The 22,288-nt window shown below is 38.2% G+C and overlaps 1 protein-coding gene across 1 annotated transcript; it reads left to right on the top strand.

Moving 5' to 3' along the window:
• Positions 1-833: 833 nt before the first annotated feature.
• LOC18429779 (seed maturation-like protein) lies at positions 834-16,369 on the top strand. Its single transcript, XM_006839062.4, has 5 exons — positions 834-1,370; positions 2,834-3,086; positions 11,897-11,995; positions 12,092-12,306; positions 16,152-16,369. Exons 1-5 carry the CDS (start codon positions 877-879, stop codon positions 16,225-16,227), a joined length of 1,137 nt encoding a protein of 378 aa, XP_006839125.1. The 5' UTR covers positions 834-876; the 3' UTR covers positions 16,228-16,369.
• The last annotated feature ends 5,919 nt before the right edge of the window (positions 16,370-22,288 follow it).

Genomic DNA, 22,288 nt, shown 5'->3' on the forward strand with positions numbered 1-22,288 from the left:
ATCACCGTCGACCAAGACCGTTGCCGCGAAAAAATACCGACCAAATATTGGTTCAATATAGACCATAATGCTATGATTTGCACACTAACCTCAATTTCTATTCCCTAAACTTCTCAACACCTTTTCTTATATTTTCTCTCTAAAAATTATACGATTTATGGACCTCGATAAAAGAACATTTTAGTATAACTAAAATACCCCTAATACAGAGGGGAATACCAAAATGAGAGTGATTGATTGTGCATCACCTCCCAAGCAGTCTGCTCCTTTGGAAGCATTTCCCTAATTCAATCCTACCCCCCAAAGTAAACCCTTCTTTTTTTGAGATCTCAAACTTGGGTCCTAACCTCTTAGAAGTCTAAGCTACTGACCAGCCTTTAAAAAAGAAATACTTATGTATTTTTTACGACAACCCAAAAGAAATAAAGGGAGTAAATTAGAAGTTGGTTTGCCAAACCAACTCCTGGTTTACATTTGAAGCCCATCGGGCATGCCACACTGAATTGAGCTTTGCATTAGAAGCTAGTCGGTCATTCAATCAGCTGCTGAGCTGGCCTCACTTGTACCATTAAGGTTGGTTTGATACATGGAGCCAAACTGATATCGTCACCAAAAAATATATTCAAACTTACGTCAGCTGAAAAACTACTCAAAAAACAAATTTTCTTTCTGAAAAATTGAGATCTAAACTAATCACCCAATGATTATCCCAAAAAAATTGAGATTTTGGCCTAACAGGGCAATGAACAATATGATCCTGCGGGAGCTTGCTACAGTGCCATCTTTTATTTTCTGCGGTGCATAAAAGGCAGCTGCCTTGCTGCAATCACACCGCATAAGAGAGGAGCGGAGTTGCCCATCGCACGCAGCCGCCGCATGGCAGCAGCTACCACCGCCTCCGCTGCTGCGGGTAGGGCCTTCAGCCTCTGCTGCAAAGCCGCCTCATCCTCCTCCTCCGCATCCCTCTTCTTCTCCCCAAACCTAAAACCTCAAGAATTAGGGCGGCCCTCTTCCTCCCTATTCCTGGTGAACAAGAGGAAGAGTGAGCGGCCGCGGATCAATTGCCTCATCCCTGGCGTTGATGGAGGCCTTTGGGAGGGAGGCGAAGAAGAAGAAGAGATGGGGGATTTTGTGTCGACACGGAAAGGGGGCTTCAAGAGGGAATTTAAGGTATTGGCAAACATGCTGAAGCAAATTGAGCCCTTTGACACTTCTGCCATAGGGAAGAGCGCGTCTGCCTGCTGCAAGGAGTCGATGAAGCACACCATCTCCTCCATGCTAGGCTTGCTGCCCTCTGACCACTTCTCTGTAACTGTCACTGTCTCACGCCACCCTCTTGCTCGCCTTCTCACTTCATCCATCATGACAGGGTATATGCTGCGTTCTCTCTCTCTCTCTTATCCCCCCTCTCTGTCTTTGAATCAATTTTATTTGTTTCCTCTATGATATTTTCCTTCTTCTTTATTTACTGTCATGTCTCATTGCAGTGCACAATGTTTTCCCAATGCTTTTAGTTTATAGTGATATTGAAATTCCTTCTGTTTCGAGCCTTGTTGAAATTCCTTCTGTTTTGTTCAAAATCTCGGAGGCATGCCCTATGCGTTTTTTGGGGGCGGCCAGGCGCCCGGTGGGCCTGGCTACCGAGAATGAGTTTAGGCGCATGGAATTCTTAGGGCAGGGGTTTAGCCCTCTAGGAAGTTCATTGGGCAGTTTTTGGGCCCAAAACACCTAAAAATAAAAAAATAATCGGAGACAACATCATTCATTACATTCATGTAAAAGAAAAAATCAAACTGGCATTTGGCAAATAACAACAAAACTATTCACATAACAATTTGACTTTCCAATCTAACAAAAATCACATAATATCAATCTAAAATAAATCAATCACATGATATCTCATGCATAATATCCCTAAGATTGTGTTTTCCGATCTAAATATTCACAAGATATCAATTTAGTTCAAACTATTGACGAGATATTGGCCTAAACTGGTAACAACTATAAGCATGTACAAAATATTCCAAAAGAAGAAGGAAAATTAAAGAACATCAAATCATAACACATTATACAAAAAAACAAATACCAAACCTTAATTCAAATATTGTAATGCACTAACCTTTTCAAAATGAAATCAATATAGGCCCAAGCCAGGGCCAAAATGTATCCAAAAGTATATCTTTCGATTTCTCAAGAAATTGAAAATCTTGAAATTTTTTTTCGATCTTGATAGAAATCTAAAATCCTAGATTTTTTTCCCCACTCTCTAAAACACAGAGAGGGTATTCCGGGGCTAGATTGCCCCCCAAACAACGTCTGCCCCCTTTTAGGGGGGGAATGCCAAAAATGATGCCCCTTGTGTATTTTCTCCCTTGGCTAGGGTGCATTAAGCTATCACGTAGGTGCCCGCCTTAAGGCGAACGTCTAGGTGGCGCTTTGGGCGCCTAAATGCAAAGATGCTTAGGAAGCCCGCTAAAAGGTGCCTAGGCATTTTCTCCTCTAGGTGGCCAAGTGGTTGAATTTTTGAACATTGGTGTTGCATAATTATAGGGGGTTCAGGAACCTCTAAAATTGTTATGATTGTGTATATTATTGCAAATTATTAGCTCAATACTGCTTGAAGTCCACAACTGTGTGTGTGTGTCTCAATTTGGGTTTGTAGTGCGCTTCTGTTAGGAAAATCCTCCATTCAGTAAAACGTTCTGCATTTCTAAGTACTTTGTGGGAGCATCGATATCCTTTCAATTGCTTTAATCTTCCTCTATAACTTCCTTGTATATTTGTTTTTGAATAATGAACAATTAATTAGCTAAAAACTATATTAAACTATTAGGTACACTCTATGGAATGCCGAGTACCGCATCTCGCTAACAAGGAACTTAAATCTGACTGACGAAACAATGGCAATGCCATCCTCCCAAGAATCCAACGTTTTGAAGAGTGATGATAGTCATATGCAGGATGGTGTAGATAAAGCAACTATGAATGGGTCTGGCTTGGATGTCCCTGAGGGTTTGAGGAATTTGTCCCCAACTGTTTTAAATTATATCCAAGAGTTGAGAACAGCACTGGCATCTGTTGAGAAGGTAAGGATTGATAACATCAGGGCTCCTTGTTCATGCCTCAATAATACACAATTGCACACTTTGCTAGTATATTCATGTATTGATATATTTTTGCATGCAAGTTTGTATATATTCCGTGTGTGTGTGCGTGCGTGTGCGTGCGTGCGTGTGCGCATGCATGTGTGTGTGTGCACGTGTGTATGTGTGTGTGCACGTGCGCGCGTGTGTGTGTGAACATGCACTAGATTTCTTCTTGAGGTCCATTCATTTTAAGTTAGTGAAATATGTGATCATGGTTCTTGCCTTTCTCTTTGACATAACCTTAATCTTGGGAGTTGATTGATCAGTAACTTAGTGAAAAGAAGATGCATTGTCATTGAATTCTCTGTTTCTTTGACATAACCTTAATCTTGGGAGTTAATTGATCAGTAACTCAGTGAAAAGAAGATGCATTGTCATTGTATTCTCTGTTTTATAGATTAGAACAATGAGAAAATAATTCTTTGGGATAGATTTTTAGATTATGAAATAGCCGAGGCTAAATAGTTGCGGTAAGGCTCGGATGATGATGATGATATTTGGATTATGAAATCTAAGCTGGTTACGTGCTACTTGGTTTGGCTAATGCTATTCATAAGCGGTACACTTGAACTGATGGAGTTGTTTAATAATTAATCAATATGGTAATCGTATAGAATTTGGAGTGACTATGTGTGAGGGAATTTAGGGGTGGGTTGAATAGGCGATAATATGAGGAAAAGTAGACTTAGGTGTGCTGGCCATGTCCAGTGTAGGCCTAATACGGCACCGTTCAGGAGGGTTGATTTGGTTCAAGTGGAAGGGTCTAAAGGGCAAGGGGGAAGGCCCAAAAGGACATGAAAGTAGTGAGAAAAGATATGGTGACTTATGGCTTGACTGAGAGTATAGCCCTTGGTAGAGTGGAATGGCAAAACATGATTCATGTAACCCACCGCAACTAGCTGGGATAAGGTTCGGATTTTTTTTTCTTACCTAATTAGTGTGGAGGAGCTCTGCACTCGTTTTCATTAATATGTAGGCTACAAAACCAGTTACATGTTCACCCTCAAGAAAAGGTATTGAGATAGATCAAAGTGAGAAAATATAAAATGAAAAGTAGAAGCCTTTTTTTTTTGGAAGTCGTTCACAATATGTTACTAAAGTATATGATATACAAAAATTCCTCATGAGAAGTGAGTCTTTGGCATCCCACATCGTTGTTGCTCTGTACGAAAAAAATATAGGCCAAAAAAGTTTTGGCATCCCACAAATATGGTGCTCAAACCCAAGCAAATGAGAAAATATGTATGTGGCAACCCATAGACCAGGTGCTCAGCACACAGAAGGTACCAAGGAGGGTGACAACGTATAAACCAGGTGCTCACACCTCCCCAAGAAGGGGCGGGCTGGGGGGGCAACACTAAAAAGGGATTGGAGAAGAGAAGGAGAAGGCACGTCAGAGAGGATAGAGAGAGGAATGCGAGAAAATGGATGAGATGATAGTTCGATTGAGGGGTGAGAGAGAGAGAAGACTGGAGGGGGAGAGAGAGGAACGAGTTGAGAGGAATATATGTGCTGAGTGAAGAGTTGTGTGATATAGTACAAAGAAGTGGGGAAGAAGATAGAGAGAGATAGAAGAGAGGGTAGGGGGAGATCCAAGTCATCCACAAAAAAAAGAATATTTGTAATTGGCATCATCAAAAAAACACAAACAGGGACCCTGTTTCACTAATAAGGTGGGTGGGACAACACTAGCAACTACACCCTCCTTAGCATCTACTGAGGTATTGGCCTTCCTCTAGATATGATGAAAGCCGACTCTTAGAGACCTGCAAATATCGAATATCCTGTCATAAGTGTGAGAAAGATGCCACGGGTGCTGGGACCTCCTTTGGGCTCATAAAATGATGTTCCTTGAATTTCCTTCCTCGATAAGGTTTTGACCCCAAGATGGGTTAAACCTTAAGAGACCTTCCAAGAGTGCCCAATCCTCAGTCCATGTGGAGGTACCATTGCTGAGGGAACCTCAAAAGGATGATAAAATGTTGGCTTCTTCATACCAAAAACTCCTCCAAATCCACAAGACCAAGGTTAACTAGGAAACAACCATTAAATTGAGTTTAATAGTGCACAGAGAGGATCTAGGCTGTCTGGTAGGTTTGTGGGTGGTGATTTCTTCCAATTGGTTAGGAGATTTGGTTTGGATAAATGCTGAGGGACCTTGTCAGTGGATGCCTAGAAAATGGTCATGTTGTAGAGCTGGTCCAAAACGCATGGAATAGACTTGTGATTACTTTGAAATATCATTGCGGTTCTCTCCTTCCAAATGATTCAGAGACTGGCCAGGAATGTAGCCTTCTAGAGGAAAAGGCTGGCCTTAGGGTAAGGAGAGGAAAGAAAGCCAAAAAAGCTCTACATGGAAATGGGTGTGATACATTCCAAGTTGAAATCCTTTAGATTTGAAGCCCAAGTGGCCCCAGCTAAAGGACAATGTAAGAACAAATGGCTGTGAGTTTCTCCAGCCTCCAAACACCACAAGCAGAAGCGGTTAGCGAGCGGAAAGCCTCTCCTTGGAGATGCTCCACGGTCCCGATTGCCAATTGTATACCAGCCAAAGGCTTGGATTCTCGCCTGCAGGGGGGACTATCCAAGTAAGTTGAGGGGAGAAGTGATGGCAGGGTTGGCCAAGAGTGCTTTATAGAAGAATTTAAAATGAGAGCATCGGTTTGAGATGGGGTCCACATAGGCCTGTATGGGGTGAAGGTTTTTGTGTAAAAGTTTAATAAAAGGATATGGACAGCAAGTAGGTCAATGGTTTCGGAGTTGGTGAGGGCCTTCTAAAGGTTGGGTTCCACAACAAAGGTTGGTGGGGATGTTTGAAAAACTCGGCAATAGAGGCCGATTAGGCCGAAGGTGTGTTAGAAATTAGGAAAAGGTTTGACCACCTCTCCTTTGGGGCCAGTCCGCATTCCAGAGATCAGACAAAAAAGAGACCCTGTTTTCACAGTTGATCTTGAACTAATTGAGAGATCGAGGAGGTTGGCCAGATGCTTAGATACTTTTATAGAACACGAGGACCAAGAATGGCTATTCTAGGGGGAAACCAGGTGATGGAGTTGGAGGCTTTGTTCATAACAACCTCATGCTAAAGACAGTCAGGATTAGTGGCATAACTCCACCACCATTTCCCAAGAAGAGTGAGATTCATGCGTTTGAGGGTTCGGAATCTTCGGATACCTCAACCACGCAGGTCCTTAAGGGTATGCACCTGATCCCAAGCTACAAGATGGGTTTGCTTATGATTTTTGTCTCCAGGCCACAAGAAGGTTTCATAATTTTTTCTAAGGAGTTGACAACACCGCTCGGCATCAGGAAGAGGGACATGTAGTAAATGATTAGATTGGAGAAAGCAGCCTAGATGAGAATCATATGACAACCCAAGGATAAGAAGCGACCATGGCACATGTCTAATCCTCCATGGAAGTTGTTGATGAATGGTTCTCGGAGAGTCCTAATAGGTTGCCTACACAAAGGGGTATGTCGAGGTATTTGGTTGGGAGGGATTTAGTAGCACAACCTAATCTGGAAGCAAGGGAAGAGAGGGTATTGGGAGGGAAATGAACACCCATAAGCTTGGATTTTGCCATATTGATATGCATCCCCGTGACTACCGCAAAACACCTAAAATAACCTAAGGGTGTCTATTTCTTTAGGAGAGGCATTACAGAAAACAAGGGTGTCGTTTGCGTATTGTAGATGGGAAACTATGTTAACTGTCCTTGATGTCTTGAAACCAAACATGCGACCCCTATTGTAGAGCCTGGATATGGACCTGTTGAAAACTTGAGCTACAATAGTGAAGAGAAAGGGGGAGATGGGGACACCTTGACGGAGCCCCTTTGGAGGACTGGAAATATTCTTTGGGGAACCATTAATGATGACCGAGAAGGAAGCGGAGGAAACACATCCGTGAAGCCTCCTTTCATTGTTTAAGGAGAATAAGATATACATTAAGTTTCTCATTGAAAGAGCACAAAATCCGAAATAAAAATATCTCAAATATGAGATTCTTAGTGGCTCTTTGTGAGAAACAATCCCAAAATTCAATGACGAATCTAAGTAGTCCTAGGGAACAATTTTCATCCAATATAGACCAAGCATTGCAAAGATGTCACAGCTTTTCAGATTGGACCCGAGTCTAGGTTGAAATTTTTTATTATCAAATCCCTAAAATCTGAAGTTTCTTGCTCTAATTTAATCCATCTGATAGATCATGGAGAAACAAGTATAGGGCTGAAATTTGGGCTCAGTTGGTGCTTCTATGATGAGAAATGAAGAGAAAAGGGAGCAGGATTTTCCTCCCCCTTTATTTTACTGTATATTCCTGTATTTTTGTCGAATTCGTAGAGTTTTACATGACTCGCTGAGTCAAGCCATTCTCACTGAGTAGCTATAGTACTCAGACGAGTTGCTACAGTAACTCACCAGGGATACTGTAATGCTTCAATGTAAACCTGAGTTAGGAGGTTATTGGCTCGGCAGAGTGCTGAGTCTGAGTGACTCATGCAAGTTGGAATGCACTCGCCCGAGTTTTTGGCACTGGTTTATAACATTGCAAGGCATGTATCTTTGTTTTATGAGGAAACCCATGTTGAATTTCTTCTAAATTGTCGACTAGTATTTCATTAATGTAATGAGAGGTACAAGGTTATGTAAGTATAGAAAGGAAGAAGGAAAGAAACTACAAAAAAACAAATATAAGAATATAGGGATCCACTCCTTGCTTTAAGACAGAGCCACAACTAAGGGATCTGGAAGCCCCTGATGAATCTATTGATGCATGAGTCACAGCATCGATGTGAAGAGGAAACCTCAAAGCTACATCTTTTGAAATTATCATCTAAAAATTTACAATGCTAGTTTCCAAGGCTAGGGATAATCTTTCCGTGCCCATGAAATAACAGTGAATGAAAGACCTTTAATCATAAGTGGTCCCATAATAGATGAGCATAATCTCTGATAGGAGCATAACCATTTCTGCTTCTTGTGAGTCACATGTTCAAACTAATCCCGAGAACCTGAGGAGAATAGCACTTGAATGGGATCTGAAACTCCCCCATTGCCTCTAGGCCAAGATTATCTGCAGGGCTTCCGTCAAAGTTAATTTTCACTTCACCGAAATAGTGAAAGCCAAACCAATGATCTTCTAAAAGTAAGGCCCACACTAACAAGGGCCACAAACTTAAAAAGGGGATCTTGAGGTTCCCTAAAATTCTTTCCCAACTTAAGTGCATAACAGACAATGGGATGTCAGTCAATCGTACACCATTGGCATGCCGGCAAATTTGCTTCTGGATGTTTGATGGTTGGGTTCCATGAATAAAAACCTGGGGTTGGCTATTACACCTGGTCTCTGAGTATATGATGAGGTGAGGAGTAGGAAGTGGGGAAGAGAACGAATGCTTGACTGGATCATCCGCTGTGGATGGATGAACCTGGCAGAAGTCAAAGTCGTCAAGGAAAGAGCCCAAATAGCTGAGGCACTGGACAATGTATAAAGAGGTGGTTAATTGTCTCTGCCTGCATCGCACACACAATGCATCTAGGTATGGGCTACCTTTGTTTTTTAGATCAGTACTGAGCACTTTGTCCAGTGTACTAGCCGGGCAAAGACCAGGGTTGCAGGAGTTGTGGGGATACTCCATATGAATGGACATGGGCTGGGTTTTACAAGAATTTGGTGAGGTGGTTCTAGAATAATTTTATTGAGAAGAGTTTCTTACTCTTTGGGCATGAACCAGGTCATCCAAACCACGATTTGGGAGCAGAACCTTGTGCAGGCGGGACAGGGGACTGAGCAGTTCATATTCTCCTCTGAGCCGCTCCTCACCACCTCACCACCATGATGATCAATCAGATCTTAACCATGATGATCAATCACATGAGTTCATGAGGGTCTACAGCAATGCACACCAAGTTAGGGAACTGGTTTGCACAAGTATGAGGCTCAAGTCAGAGATTTTGTTTTCTAAATGAAAGCTGATTTTTGCTATAAAATAACGAGTTGTGTTGATACTCTTCCATACTGCTTTGGCCCATCATACTGTGGGATTGGATTAATGAGCCACAAAATCTATCACATCCGTATTACTAGTAGATGACAGATGCTTCCCTCCCTCACTGAAACATTGATACCACTTGCATAACAGCACTGAGTTATTCTCTTTCATACTTCTCTTTCCAAGGCCTCCCCATTCTTCGTCTAACCAACTGAATCCTACTTAACCAAATGGACACTGTTGCCTTAGTTGAGCCTTCCCACAAGAATACCTCTTTGATGCATTCTATCCTTTGGAAAATAGTTGTAGGCATCTGAAACAGAGTAATATCTCTTTGGCTAGGCTGCCCAGGTTTTACTGGGTCTCTCCCTGTTGCATTTCTGTGCATCAACAAAGACTTGCAATGAGCCCGAGACTGAAGTCCGATTGGGTGATTAAATCACTGTAATCCACATTCTTCATGAAGGACCAAATCGAATCATTCTCAATACTTCATCAGATGAGAGACGCTCTTCTCATGGTCAAGTTTAAAACATTCAGGCCAGTGATCATGGACTTATGCCTCAAATCAAGCATTTGCGACCCACCAACGAACCATTGAGGATCACCCACCTCTGATGAAGGCACCCTAGGTGAGTAAAAATCGTTGTTGAGGACCTTGGTCAGGATTTTATAAGTACAATTTAACAGCCGGATGAGCCAAAATTTCTGATATCATCTGCCCTGCCCAAGGATGACACAAGTGAATGTCATATTCATTCCCTTGTGGATGATTCCTCAAGAGTGGAATTTAGGCGAAGATATCCACGAGGTCTGCATTGAGTAGATCCCAAAGCTCTCAGAGGAATGCATTTGGGAACCATTAGGGCTAGTTGCTCTATCCCGGCCATAAAATGAAAGGGCCTCTCAATCCAGGATGCTTTTGTGTTTCTGTTCAATCTCTGATTCGAAACTTGGTCTCCAGCAGCATTCTGCAGTGAACAAATGCATAAAGAAACTTTCAGTGGCCCCTCTCAATTCCATCTCTAGGTATCTAGGTAGAGTACAAAATTGCACCCCAAGGGATCGGGAGCAAAAATTGGGTTGGGGGGGAGGTGGGTTCCCCCCCTCGCCATTGTGGGGCTGAGGTTAATGTGACGAATGGCATTGTAGCACTGTTATGCGCTTGATGGTTTATGGAAGGCTCTAGTGTTTTAGTCCCCCACCCTAATCCATTTCAAGTTGAGCCAGTAGATTTCCTACTGTTGGTTTGGAAGAATGTATCCCTAGCTTCTGACCTGCAATTTCTATCCTCATGGCTTAAAAATCTGCCTTCCTCTAATCCGTCCAACGTTAAAATAGTTGGATCTTGTTTTCCATTAGGAATTTGCCCAACACTAGGCGTTTCCAGTCCTTGTGCTTTTACCTTGAGGGGTTGTAATTTTCTGCACAATCTAAATCTGGTCTACCTGAATCCAGAGTTGAGACCCACCGATTCTTCATTAAATTAGCTAGTTCTTTATCATCCAAACACTAAGTTCAAAATGAATGGCTTAGGGTGGAAATTGGGAAATGCGAGAATGTGAAACATAAGCCACTGAACTATCTTTGAGAGTTAAGGTTCCTCTGAGAATTTGCAGGAGAGAGAATTCAGGGAATATGTAGAAATTTTGGATATCTTCTCATGACATATAGTCCTCCTTTCTGGCCAGGTTGTGTTGCTTTCTGTTTACTATTGGGAGGAGGCAGATAAATGCAAGGGTTGCTACCCATACGTTATCTATTACTATGAGGTCAATTTCCAGTACATGAGAGTATTTTTGTTTTTTCGTTTTCCAGGTGTTAAATTTGATTCTATTTTTGTTCATGTATTTCAATTGTTTCAATGGTTGTTTCATCACATTTCTGTAGCAGCTTTGTGCTTTGCATGGTATTAGATTTATAATTAGTACTATTTACTTTTTTAAACTTAGGGTTACCTATGCTCTATTTTTATTTTTTAGGCTTGAGAAGTGGTAATTATAGGTGTTGTTCATTTGATTCTTGAAGTGAGAAAGTCAAACTTATCGAATGCATTTTATCGAAAGTGGCAAGTGTTCCACGGCATGTGAATTGTTGCTTTGTGCTTTGTATGGTATTAGATTTATAATTATTACTATTTACTTTTTTAAACTTAGGGTTACCTATGCTCCATTTTTTATTTTTTAAACTTGAGAAGTGGTAATTATAGATGTTGTTCATTTGATTCTTGAAGCGAGAAAGTCAAACTTATTGAATGCATTTTATCAAAAGTAGCAAGTGTTCCACTGCATGTGAATTGTGTCCACCAAATGCAAATATTCTGACATCCTATGAATATTCAATATATTTGTAAAACCAAATCCGTCTCTCAAAACAAAAAAAAGAAAAAAGGTAGGGGAGTCTTCCGATCTATTTGACACATGTTTTATCTCGGTCCATATCTCCATTCACTCCCCCTACAAATTTCTTCCTATCCTTTCTCTGTTATTCTTTTTCCTTATCTCAAAATAGCATGCTCTCTCCCTCCCTCCGCATCCCCTCCCCCTCCCCCTCCCTTCAATCTATGCAATGGACAGCTTGTGTACTGGTCAATATCTAATTACTTGGTTAATTTTCTCTGAAGTAGCCAATATTTTCTTCTAATGAACTTATGTTTTTGAGTTTGTTATTTTCTTCCCATGTATTGGATTTTCTGATTAATTAGTGAGCGTCAATATCTATACCTAGAAATTTACCAGCTCCATTTTTTCTCAGGAATTAAATGATCAAAAGCTGGAAAATATGCAGATAGAAAGTAATGGAGATGGGAGCAATGCTTTGTTACAGTACTTGAGGTCCTTGGAACCTGAGATGGTGACTCCTTCGCCTCCTTAGGATTTGTTCATATAACCATTATGCTTTAACTTGCCAGTGAATTAGTCAGTGATTTGCTTGTTATTGCTGTGGCAGGTTACTGAATTATCTAGGCCATCATCATCCGAGGTGGAAGAAATTGTTCAGCAGCTTGTTGAAAGCATTCTGCAGAGATTCTTCAAAGATGACATAAGACCAAAACTCATGGATGATTTAGCTAGAACTAATACAGAGGCTTACAGTGATGAGGATGCTGAGCATTGTGATTCTATTGGCACGTCTCGGGATTACCTCGCAAGGTTACTCTTTTGGTATGGGTTTTCTCTCTCTTCACTCGCATGAGTTGTTTAAAATTGAGGAGTAGGTCCTAATGTTTTTTGACCCCAAAACTCTCGAATCCTCTATTCCTTTCTAAGATCAATCTAGCAAGAAAATTGATTTGGAGCTCAAAAAATGCTCCATCTCAACACGGATGACGGTAGAGCACTCCTTTTGTGGATGATGAGATCTAGGGTTTTCAAATCTCTTTCATTCTTATTTTTAGTTTTTTTTTTTTTGAAATGCTTTACCATGTAAAAAAACGCGTAGTGTTTTTTTCCCCATGCATGCACGCATGTGAGCAAATGCACATATAGGCTCATATTAGATGGTCGGCCTTACCACCCATGGGGGAATTTGATTAATAGATTTTTCATATCCTAGTTACCCCTAAGATCTATTCCATTTAAAAAATGATATGGAGCACAAAAATGCTCCAAATCAAGTCACCCTCAAAGATGGAGTCCATTTGAGGGACATTCGATCTAGGGTTTCAAGAGATCAAAAGCATTTTTCTCTTTCTTTTTTCTTTTGTTTTTCCTTTTTTTCTTGAATTGTTCACGAGGTAAATTGAATATAATCTAAGAAAGTCCAAATGAAAATAACCACCCTATCATGAACTTTGGGGGCTAGACATGTGATTAGGTTATATATGTATATGTTTGTATGCTTGTTTGTAGGTATGTATAATTTGCGTCACCTAATGCTGAAAGCCTGAGACTACAGTTTCTGATTCCCAAATTTTGTGACTATTGATTACCCTCACATGCCTAGTAGTTACTTTGTGATAGCTTATTTCAAATTTCTAATATATGACCCCTACAAAAGTCAATCCTAAATTGAAATGGATGCCCTTGAGTTTATGAATTAGGGTTGTGCTTAAGAAAGATATGGCTTTATGTCCATAATAAAAATTTGGTTGGTAATTATACTTATTTTAAAAATTTGAAAAGACATATTTCTAAGATAACTATTTGTGATGTTTAGGCTAAGTTTTAAAAATTTTGGGAGTAGGATCTTCCAAGTTTATCATTAGGTTGGTGCTTTCTAGAAACAGCTTGTTTGTTTTCGTTTGGGTGCATGGGAGTGTGTGTGTGTGGAGATCAAGGGGGGAAAAGTAAAATAATACTCATAAAATATAATAAAATATTATTCTATAAAATGTAGAAATGTGGAGAAATGTAGGTTTCTTATAACCTTGGGCACAGTCAATGAGCTTCCATATTTAGTGATTGCTGGAGCAAAATGTCATTTTGTTTGTAAGGATTGAGGATTTTTATCGCTCCAATTGAAGAAGCCAAGGACATTACAATTAAAAGTGCCATCAAGGGCCTAGTCTTGCATTACTTGGAAGAGAAATAATTCAGTATTTAAAGTTGCATTACATGGAAGAAAAGGAAGATTTTTCAATGGAGTGTATGATGTCCATGAGTTTATAACTGGTTAAAGACATGACATCTTGGTGTCACAACAAACATTTGAGATTTGAAGCTTGGTGAAATGAGCATACTGATGGGATTCCTCTGGAAAAGCTGGTCAATGAAACCCATTTAAGGTTTAAAGAAGCTAGAGAATAAGGAGTTTGATAAATGGGGCAGTTGAGGATTCAAAGGAAAGGAGAAATGTCGAAGACTGATAATGAGTTTGATGTTAGCGATAGGTGTTCTGTAGAATCTGACTTTGAGGCAGAGAACTTAAACCCATGCTAAGCATGAAAATCATGAACTGAGCCATTTGAGGGAAATTGACAAAGCAAGGACACTTCTTTTTTATTTTATTTTTTGGATAGTTAAGTAGACTTCACAATAGGAATAAGTTGGGTACAGTTATAATACAAGAATCCAAATCGTGTTAGTAGATTAACTGGTACTAAGATCTATATGGGGCAGAAGGAGATGTGGCTGGGTTCCTCTCCAATAAAAACTCCTGAGGGATCATCATTAGATGGGACAAAGGCAATTTATGAATATTTGGAGAGGTGTCCTTGGAATTCATGGCAGTTAATCTAGGAGTCTTTTGTGGGAGTTTCCTTGTGGATCTTCCTAATAATTTAGCAAACTTCACATGGTCAACAATCAGTTGGATGACAAGTTTTTAGAACTGAGAGATTTGGAGTCATACCTTCCAAGGGTATGACTCCAAATGCCTGAGAAGACATCTGCTTACCTATCGTTTCTTAGTGACTCCTCATTAGTCAGTTGAAGCCTGCCTTGTTCTGCATTAAAAATATGTGGATGGGACATCCAGTGTTAAGGGCAAAGGTGGAAGACTTTTGGTTGTGCAAAACATTAGTGCCGGGGACAAACATATCTAGTGAGTGGGCTTCTGTCTATTTTTGTGTATGTCAAAGATAAATGATGAGGATTTGTAAAGATCAAGTACTGTTGGATGAAGAATGAAGAGATAAAAATATCGTCATGTAAGGTATTAAGGTTGATTTTGGTTAGGGCGTACCTTCCTTTGAGTTGCAAAGGATGTAATTTAGTGTCTCAGATTGAGATCTTGTGAGTTCGTTAGGATTTACCAGCTAAGGAAGGAAGTAAAGGAAAATGAAGATATGCACTCATCCCGAATCTCTTTGTTTTTTGAGTTTTATTTATATGCCATTGTAGTTGGGTGCCTGATTGGAACCGAAGCAGGTTTGGGAGCATGGGATTGTTGCATGTCAAAAGCTCCCTAGTTAGGGAGCACCTGTACGATGAATATGTGGTGAGATTTTTACATGGCCCATATTGAAATAAATAAACAAATAAAAATAAGATAAATTTTAAAAATAGTGGCAGATTTTGATGTCTGAGGTCAAGTTTGGTCTAGAATGAAAATGTTTCCCCTTAGAACCCAAAGTTTACCTCGATACATTTTGTGCGTTCCAAGGAAACAACGGAACGTAATTCCAAAATTGGAAATGAATTTTCACTCAACCTTGGAACCACATTCCGAGAATGGGAGTCACCTTAGATGGAAGTTCCAGGGTATCACATAATTCCATGGTAAATATATCTATGGAGTTCAGTTAGTGTGAGATTTTGAGGCCTGCATACTGGAAAATAGAGACACATGCACCGGTAGGAGTGGCTGTCTGTGCAACAAATGTACTATGTTGATGCCTGAAAAATGTTTGCTAGATCGCTTTATATCATGGTAATGCCGTTGGATGGTAATCGGATGTATTAATAAATCCAACCATTTTCCACTGGCCAATGGAAGTTATGGTTAGAATGAGAGTTACCTGATCAGATTGGCTGGTCCAACAAATTGGGCTGTCAATAGGTGGCTTGGCCTTTTGGGTTCAAAGAACCATCCAAGCTTGGTTGAAAATTGGTCAAAATCAATAGTTGATTGGTTTTGACATGTCGGATTGGCTGATTTTTGACTTATCGAACCAGCTAAATGAGGGTTGAGCGACTTTTTTTGTAATTTATTTTCATATTTTAAAATTATTTTGCTGTTTTTCTTTATTTTTTAAAACGAGTTCAACTGGTTCAGCCTGCAGTCGGACTTGTTTTGTTTCAATCAGACCCCCTCATCGGCTCGATAGTTGGTCCATTTCTGAAAAACATTGATTGGAAAAGTAGGCTTAGAAACATCAAACTTGGCTGGGGAATTTAGCAACTGTCAAGGCCTTTTTAATGCGCGTGCTAGTAAAATGAGGCCATTCAGTTTGAAGTGTTGTCTGCTTTACTTCCTGAATTTGATTGTCGTTTCTGCTGTCAATTTCACCCATACTTCGTCTACATAATGTTAAATGGTTTATTACAATTTTTCATGTTATGAGGCAAACTCCATGGGGGACCAACTGTAACATGCGTGGGTATATGTGATTTGTTTGGTGTTGCAGGTGCATGCTTTTGGGTCATCACATGAGAGGTTTGGAGTACAGATTGCACCTTAGCTGTGCTGTGGGCTTGTTGTAAAGCGAGTTTGAGTGTGTATATTCATTCTTATATTCTACATCTACATATGCTATTCTTGTGTGTTTTTAACATCATATATTTTTGTATTCAACTTAATCATATGTTGAAGAGCAAGTGGAGACTCAGATGGGCTTCTTTTTGAGCTTTGCTTTCTCATTTGATCTATTCTACAACGATGTGATTCGATGTGTAGATCCTCATGCTTCTGTTCAGTTTTGGCCATTCAGTCAGACACTCTCTGTTTACTTGAATCTGAAAGCCTAAAGCTCTCTCTCGCTAGCCAAACCCAATCCAAAATACTTGGTGTTTTCTCCTAGCCACCCGTGCCCTGGGGTTCCTTGGTTTGGATAGTGTAACAGAGAGCTTTTTCTGGATTCGGATGGAGAGTAGAGAGCTTAGGATTTTTCGGTTGTCAAGGTACCACGCTCTCATCCTTATTTTATTTGTCAAGAAAAACAAAAGGGATTGACTACAAAGTGACAATTTGCTTTTTGTACAAAGAGGTTGTAATCATTTTTGTCCAGATTTTAAAATGGATGGATGTAAATGTGTCATTGATTGTACACAGTTCCAAAAAAGAATTTTTGACTTTGTGATTCATCTCAATCCATCCAATTTGACATCTAATGAGTGGAAATGGTTGTGACTTAATATCAATGGTAAATAGTATCTTTATAGACAATCCCAAAACAAAATGCTTCGGACCTCTGGTTTTTGTGGAAAATTGGAGTCATGACCACATTTTCACCTCGTAGCTTAGCTCTTCACTTACCAATGTCGCTGAAATTTAACAGGGACAGTACTGTTGGTAGTAACACCAGCATAGCAGTCTAATAGCACACTGGTTCCAAATGAAATTCTCAAATAAAATAAGAAATTATCGACGGTGTCTACCTGACATGATACGGTGACTTGGCAGGAAAGGAATCGAGGAGCAGTAAGAGAATTAGAATCAATAACCAAGCAATTTCAAGAGATTATATGGAAAATTGGAGGTTATATTCCAGATTCACATGCCTCTCCGGTGAATGGGATATTTTTTTTTTTAATGTTAAAGGTAAATATCATTAGATAGAGGAGCAAAGCTCTATAATTATAATAGATGAAGAAATAGAGGAATACAACTCGGATCCCAAATTCTTCCCCACAAAGCATCCTCCAATACAATCACCCCAAAAACTCCTTACCCAAAGCCATGGAGCACCTTCCCTATTGCAATAATCTCCGCATGGGCTGCGTTTTGAATAGCGCATAACTTAAAACTGAGTCGGCGCCCATATGACTAACAAGCAGATCATACAGGAAGGTGGAGTGTACAACCAGTACCCAGCATAAGGTGGTAGTGACAACCAGCGACCACCATAACTTACACTGAGTCGGCGCCCATATGAATAACAAGCAGATCATCCTGGGTGGCGGTGCACAACCAGCGACCAAAAAATATGAACAAAAGATGTGTGCAAAGAGAAGGTGAGAAAAAAGAGGGAGGATAGATACATGAGTGGACAGAATGGTGGAGCAAGGGTTAAGAAGCAGGTACCATGGAAATGGAAAAGACCCTGCAATGGGATACCGAAGCTTAAGCAGAGGGGAGAACCTCATCTTAGGAGTTAACCTATTTTGGAAAGGAGAGTTGACATAGAGACAATGAGGCTGAAGTCAACGGGAGAACATCTATAAAAAGGTGAAGGAGAGGGGTGGGGGGCCTGGAGCCTAATGCCTCTCTCTTTCTCTTCTTTTTCTTTTTTTTTTTTTTTTTTTTTTTTTGTTTTTTTTGTTTTTGACAAAGTTATGTAATTTTATTCAAAGAGAGAGGATTACATCTCTTAGGAACAAAAAAGGAAATAGCCACGCTAGCAGGAAACAAGGACAATTGTGAGAAAAGGAACAAAAATAAACTAAATAAAACAACTAAAAATAAAATAAAACAACAGCAACAAAGAAGGAGAGCATCTTAGGTTGAGAGGAAGAGCTGGGATTTGTCCGATTCACATAAAAAATTGTGTATTTTGTAACGTATACCGTTTATGGAGAGCATTTTAAGTTGAGTCTATTATATTTCCTTTGTATATCACACATTAATTAGCCGACTCCAAATATTTGGGATAAAAATCAGATAATGATGATCTTTCACACCTTGATACAATTGTTGGTGTACTTGGTGAAAAATTAGAGACTTGGATCTTTCGTCTTCGGGTGGAGGGTGAGGATGACGGCCCCCGTTAGATTCAGATTTTCGAGTATAGGCGATTCATTATGACGCGATTTCAAGGTTTATGGAACCTGGGCAATAGTGAGGATTGTTTTAGGAATCGGAGATGGGTTGAAGTGGTTAGCAACTTGACTTGCAACATTTCACGTTTGTTTCTTACCACTTAACTATCAAAAAAGAAAAGGGTTCGTCTATAAAGAGATCATTTACCTTTTTGTAAGGAGTTCACAATCATTCTTGTCTTTTAGATTTCAAAATGAATGGTTGTAAGAGTATCATTGATTAGATACAAAGTTTCTAAACAAAATTTTCAGACTTTATGGCTCACCCCAAACCAACTGATTTGACATCCAGTGAGTAGGAATAGTTTGTGACCTCCTTGTACAAAATGTAAACGGTCTCTTTGTAAACAATCCCAAAAGAAAAAGCCAGGATTATTTCCCCATGTGTAATATTTTGATGCGTAACTTTTTATAAATTCTACAATTTCGTTTTTAGATATCAATAGTTTTTCTAGTATAAAGAATGTAGATGTTCATGTTTCGAGTAAACACAGCATAATCAGACTTCTTATCAGTGTTCGCAAAATCAAACTGGAACGGTTAAGCGGACATGGGGCTGGGAGCGATTAGAACCAGAACAAGGCGGTTAATCGGACCAATTTGGTCCAGTAGGAATTTGTTTTTTTCAAATGGGTCAAGCCCCCCCCAAAAGAAAAAACAAAAATAGAAAAACATAGATTAAATGTATACTATCTTATTACTTATATTTATCCTTAAAAAAAAAATAAAACTAAATTTTTATATAAATTAATATATGAATGTTATGGAGATATGCAAGATAATTTATAATTTGATATTAATTCAATTGAGGGAGTTATCCAATGAGAGAACATCTAATCTATCACAAAGAACCTTTTAATCCAACTAAGAAATTCGAACTCAATGCAATCCATTCAAGATTTCATCGATATAGAATATGAATCATATCTTATTTCCAAAGACATCAGGATCCTGGACGTTGTGCGATTAACATAATGACTAGCTATATCTCCACTAATACGAGAATTAAAAATTGGAAATCCGAGTTTCACGGTAAAAACCAGAGTCCCAGTGTAATGCACTTAAAAAAACATAATTAAAAAAAAAAAGCAAGAAAAATCGAGCAAGTAACCAGTGTACAATTTTTAAAAGAAATAAGCATTTTTTTACAATTAAAAATAAAACTCATCTTTTTTTCAAAAGATAATAATCAAAATTTGACGATTTAGATGAAACTTGAAAAACTTGATTACAACTTATACAAACAATGCATTTTGAGGGTGTCATTTCAAATTTTAAAAATATTTTTTGCATGATTCTTTCTTTAGCAAAATAAAATGGCAAACAAATACTCAATCAACTAAAAAATTATATTAAATTAAATATTAAATGAAAAGATACGTGAAATTCATACATGTGATCTCAACTGTAAAAATTGATCACCAAATCGAGCACAAAAATGGAACGGCTGTCGGATTTTTTTTCAGCTTCGTTCAAAAAAAATGAGTAGTTGCGCTAATCACTCAAAGTCGAACACCAAATCTCGGATTCTCAATGAAATTAGGACTTCAATCTTATTACTAACTCCATGATCTACAAAAGCCCTAGATTTTGATTGATAAAAAACCAAAGACAAATCAACAGTCTCTAGTATGGAGGATTTTTCAACCAAAAAACTGAGTCGATGCCCTAATCACTCAAAATCAAGTTCCAAATCTAGGATTTTCAATGAGGATTTCAACATTGTGAATTAGGGTTTCAATATTGTGAATAACTCCATGATCTACAAAAGCACTAGATTTTTATTGATGAAAAACCAAAAATGAATATGAAATCTAGAGTGTGGCGACTTTTTTCAATTCGGTTCTAAAAAACTGAGTTGATGCCCTATTCACGCAAAATAGTACTCCAAATCCAGGATTTTCAAAGAAATTAGGTGTATAATCTACTGACTAAATCTATTATAATCTACTGACTAACTCTATTTACAACAAATGCCATACATTTTGATTGATAAAAAAAAAAAAAAAGGCCACAATATGAACCATGTCGGATTTTTTAAAAAATGCAAAGAACATGGAAAAAAACACTCAAAAAAGATCAAATTTCGATATGTTTCCGGTTGCAATCCTTCATTTTATACTATTAAATCAATAATTTCAGTTAATTATTGACTAAAAATTGCTGAAAAAATAGAAAAAAACGATTAAAAAAAAGATTCGAACAAAAGTCATGGGTTCTGCATAATATAACGGGGACTGCTACGCACAATAGTGTCGATTATATAACCGTTGTTATTATGATATTTCAACGTTTTTTAATCCAACCGGTCCAGGTAGTTATAAACCGGCTGGTTTTTCTTAAATTACTTCTTATGGCGTATATATATATATATATATAAAATGCTGAGATTAGACCAGTAGTTCATTTGAACATATGAGTTCAACGGCCTAGATTGAATCTAGGTCAATTTGATGGTCACGACATCATTTCGTGTTTGAATTTTTTTTTTTTTTTTTTTACAAATCTAAATAACTTGAAATTTTACGTATCCATTCTTCTCATCAAGGAGCACCTAATAAAAATATTTAAAAAATATTTTTCAAAAAATAAATTGATCAAAATACCACCAAAACCTTTCAGGGGTATTTTGATCAATTTATTTATTGCGAATTATTTTTTTGATATTTTTATTAGATTTTCAAATTTTTTTAATAACACATGCTTAAAATTTCAAGTTATTAGGATTTATAGAAGAAAAAAAATTATAATTAAAAAACGAAATGAAGTCGTGACAATTAGATCGGCCCAAATTCAATCTGGGCCGTTGGGCTCATATGTTCATATGAGCTAGTAAGCTAATCTTAACATTTTCCACACACACACACACACACACACACATACACACACACATATATATATATATATATATATATATATATATATATATATATATATATATATATATATATATATATATATATATGAGACCATTTACCTTTGTTACAAGGTGGTCACAATTACTTGCAGCAATCCGATGTGAAATTTGATAGTTTGGGTGTCATAAAGTTCAATTTTTTTTTTTTGAAGTTTAAGCTTGGTCAATGGAATAAATTCAGACACCCAATTTCACATCCAATGGTCAACATTAATTGTGATCACTTTGAAACAAAGGTAAATGCTCTCAATCTATGCTTTTCCATATATTTATATGAGAAAAGTTTATACAGAGCCGAGGCTCTAAACAATCAAATTTGAGCCTACCTCAAAAATCTCACAAGAAGTTGTTTTTTATGCCCAAATATCTTCAAATTGATCATCTCGACATCAAGATGCATAGGGATGAGAAAAAAATGGATTGCAAGTTTTGAAAATAATGTATTTTGTAACACATTTTTGAACTGTCAATTTTCAAGATTATCAAGTTTTCATAGATATGTCGATCAACACTATTTTTTAAGCTTTAAATTTTATAAATAACTATGAAAATATATTTTGAAGCTATCACAAAGATTTCCAATATTGGAAGCACATTTCTCGACACTATTTGAAGGTAGGCTCTAATTTGATTGTTTTTGAAGGTAGGCTCTAATTTTATTGTTTTTGAAGGTAGGCTCTAATTTGATTGTTTAGAGCCTAGGCTCTATACAAACCGCACCCTATATAAATGTGTGCGTAGTTTGTATTGAGTTGAGGCTTTTAACAATCAAAGTAAATGAAATGTGGTTTCAATCATGGAAATCTTTGTGATAGCCTTAAAATACATATTCATTTTTAATTATAAACTTTAACATTTCAAAAATAGTAT

This window comes from Amborella trichopoda, chromosome 10 (genome assembly GCF_054954075.1).
Source record: "Amborella trichopoda isolate Santa Cruz 75 chromosome 10, AtrichopodaSantaCruz75HAP2 v2.0, whole genome shotgun sequence".
Classification (NCBI taxonomy): domain Eukaryota; kingdom Viridiplantae; phylum Streptophyta; class Magnoliopsida; order Amborellales; family Amborellaceae; genus Amborella; species Amborella trichopoda.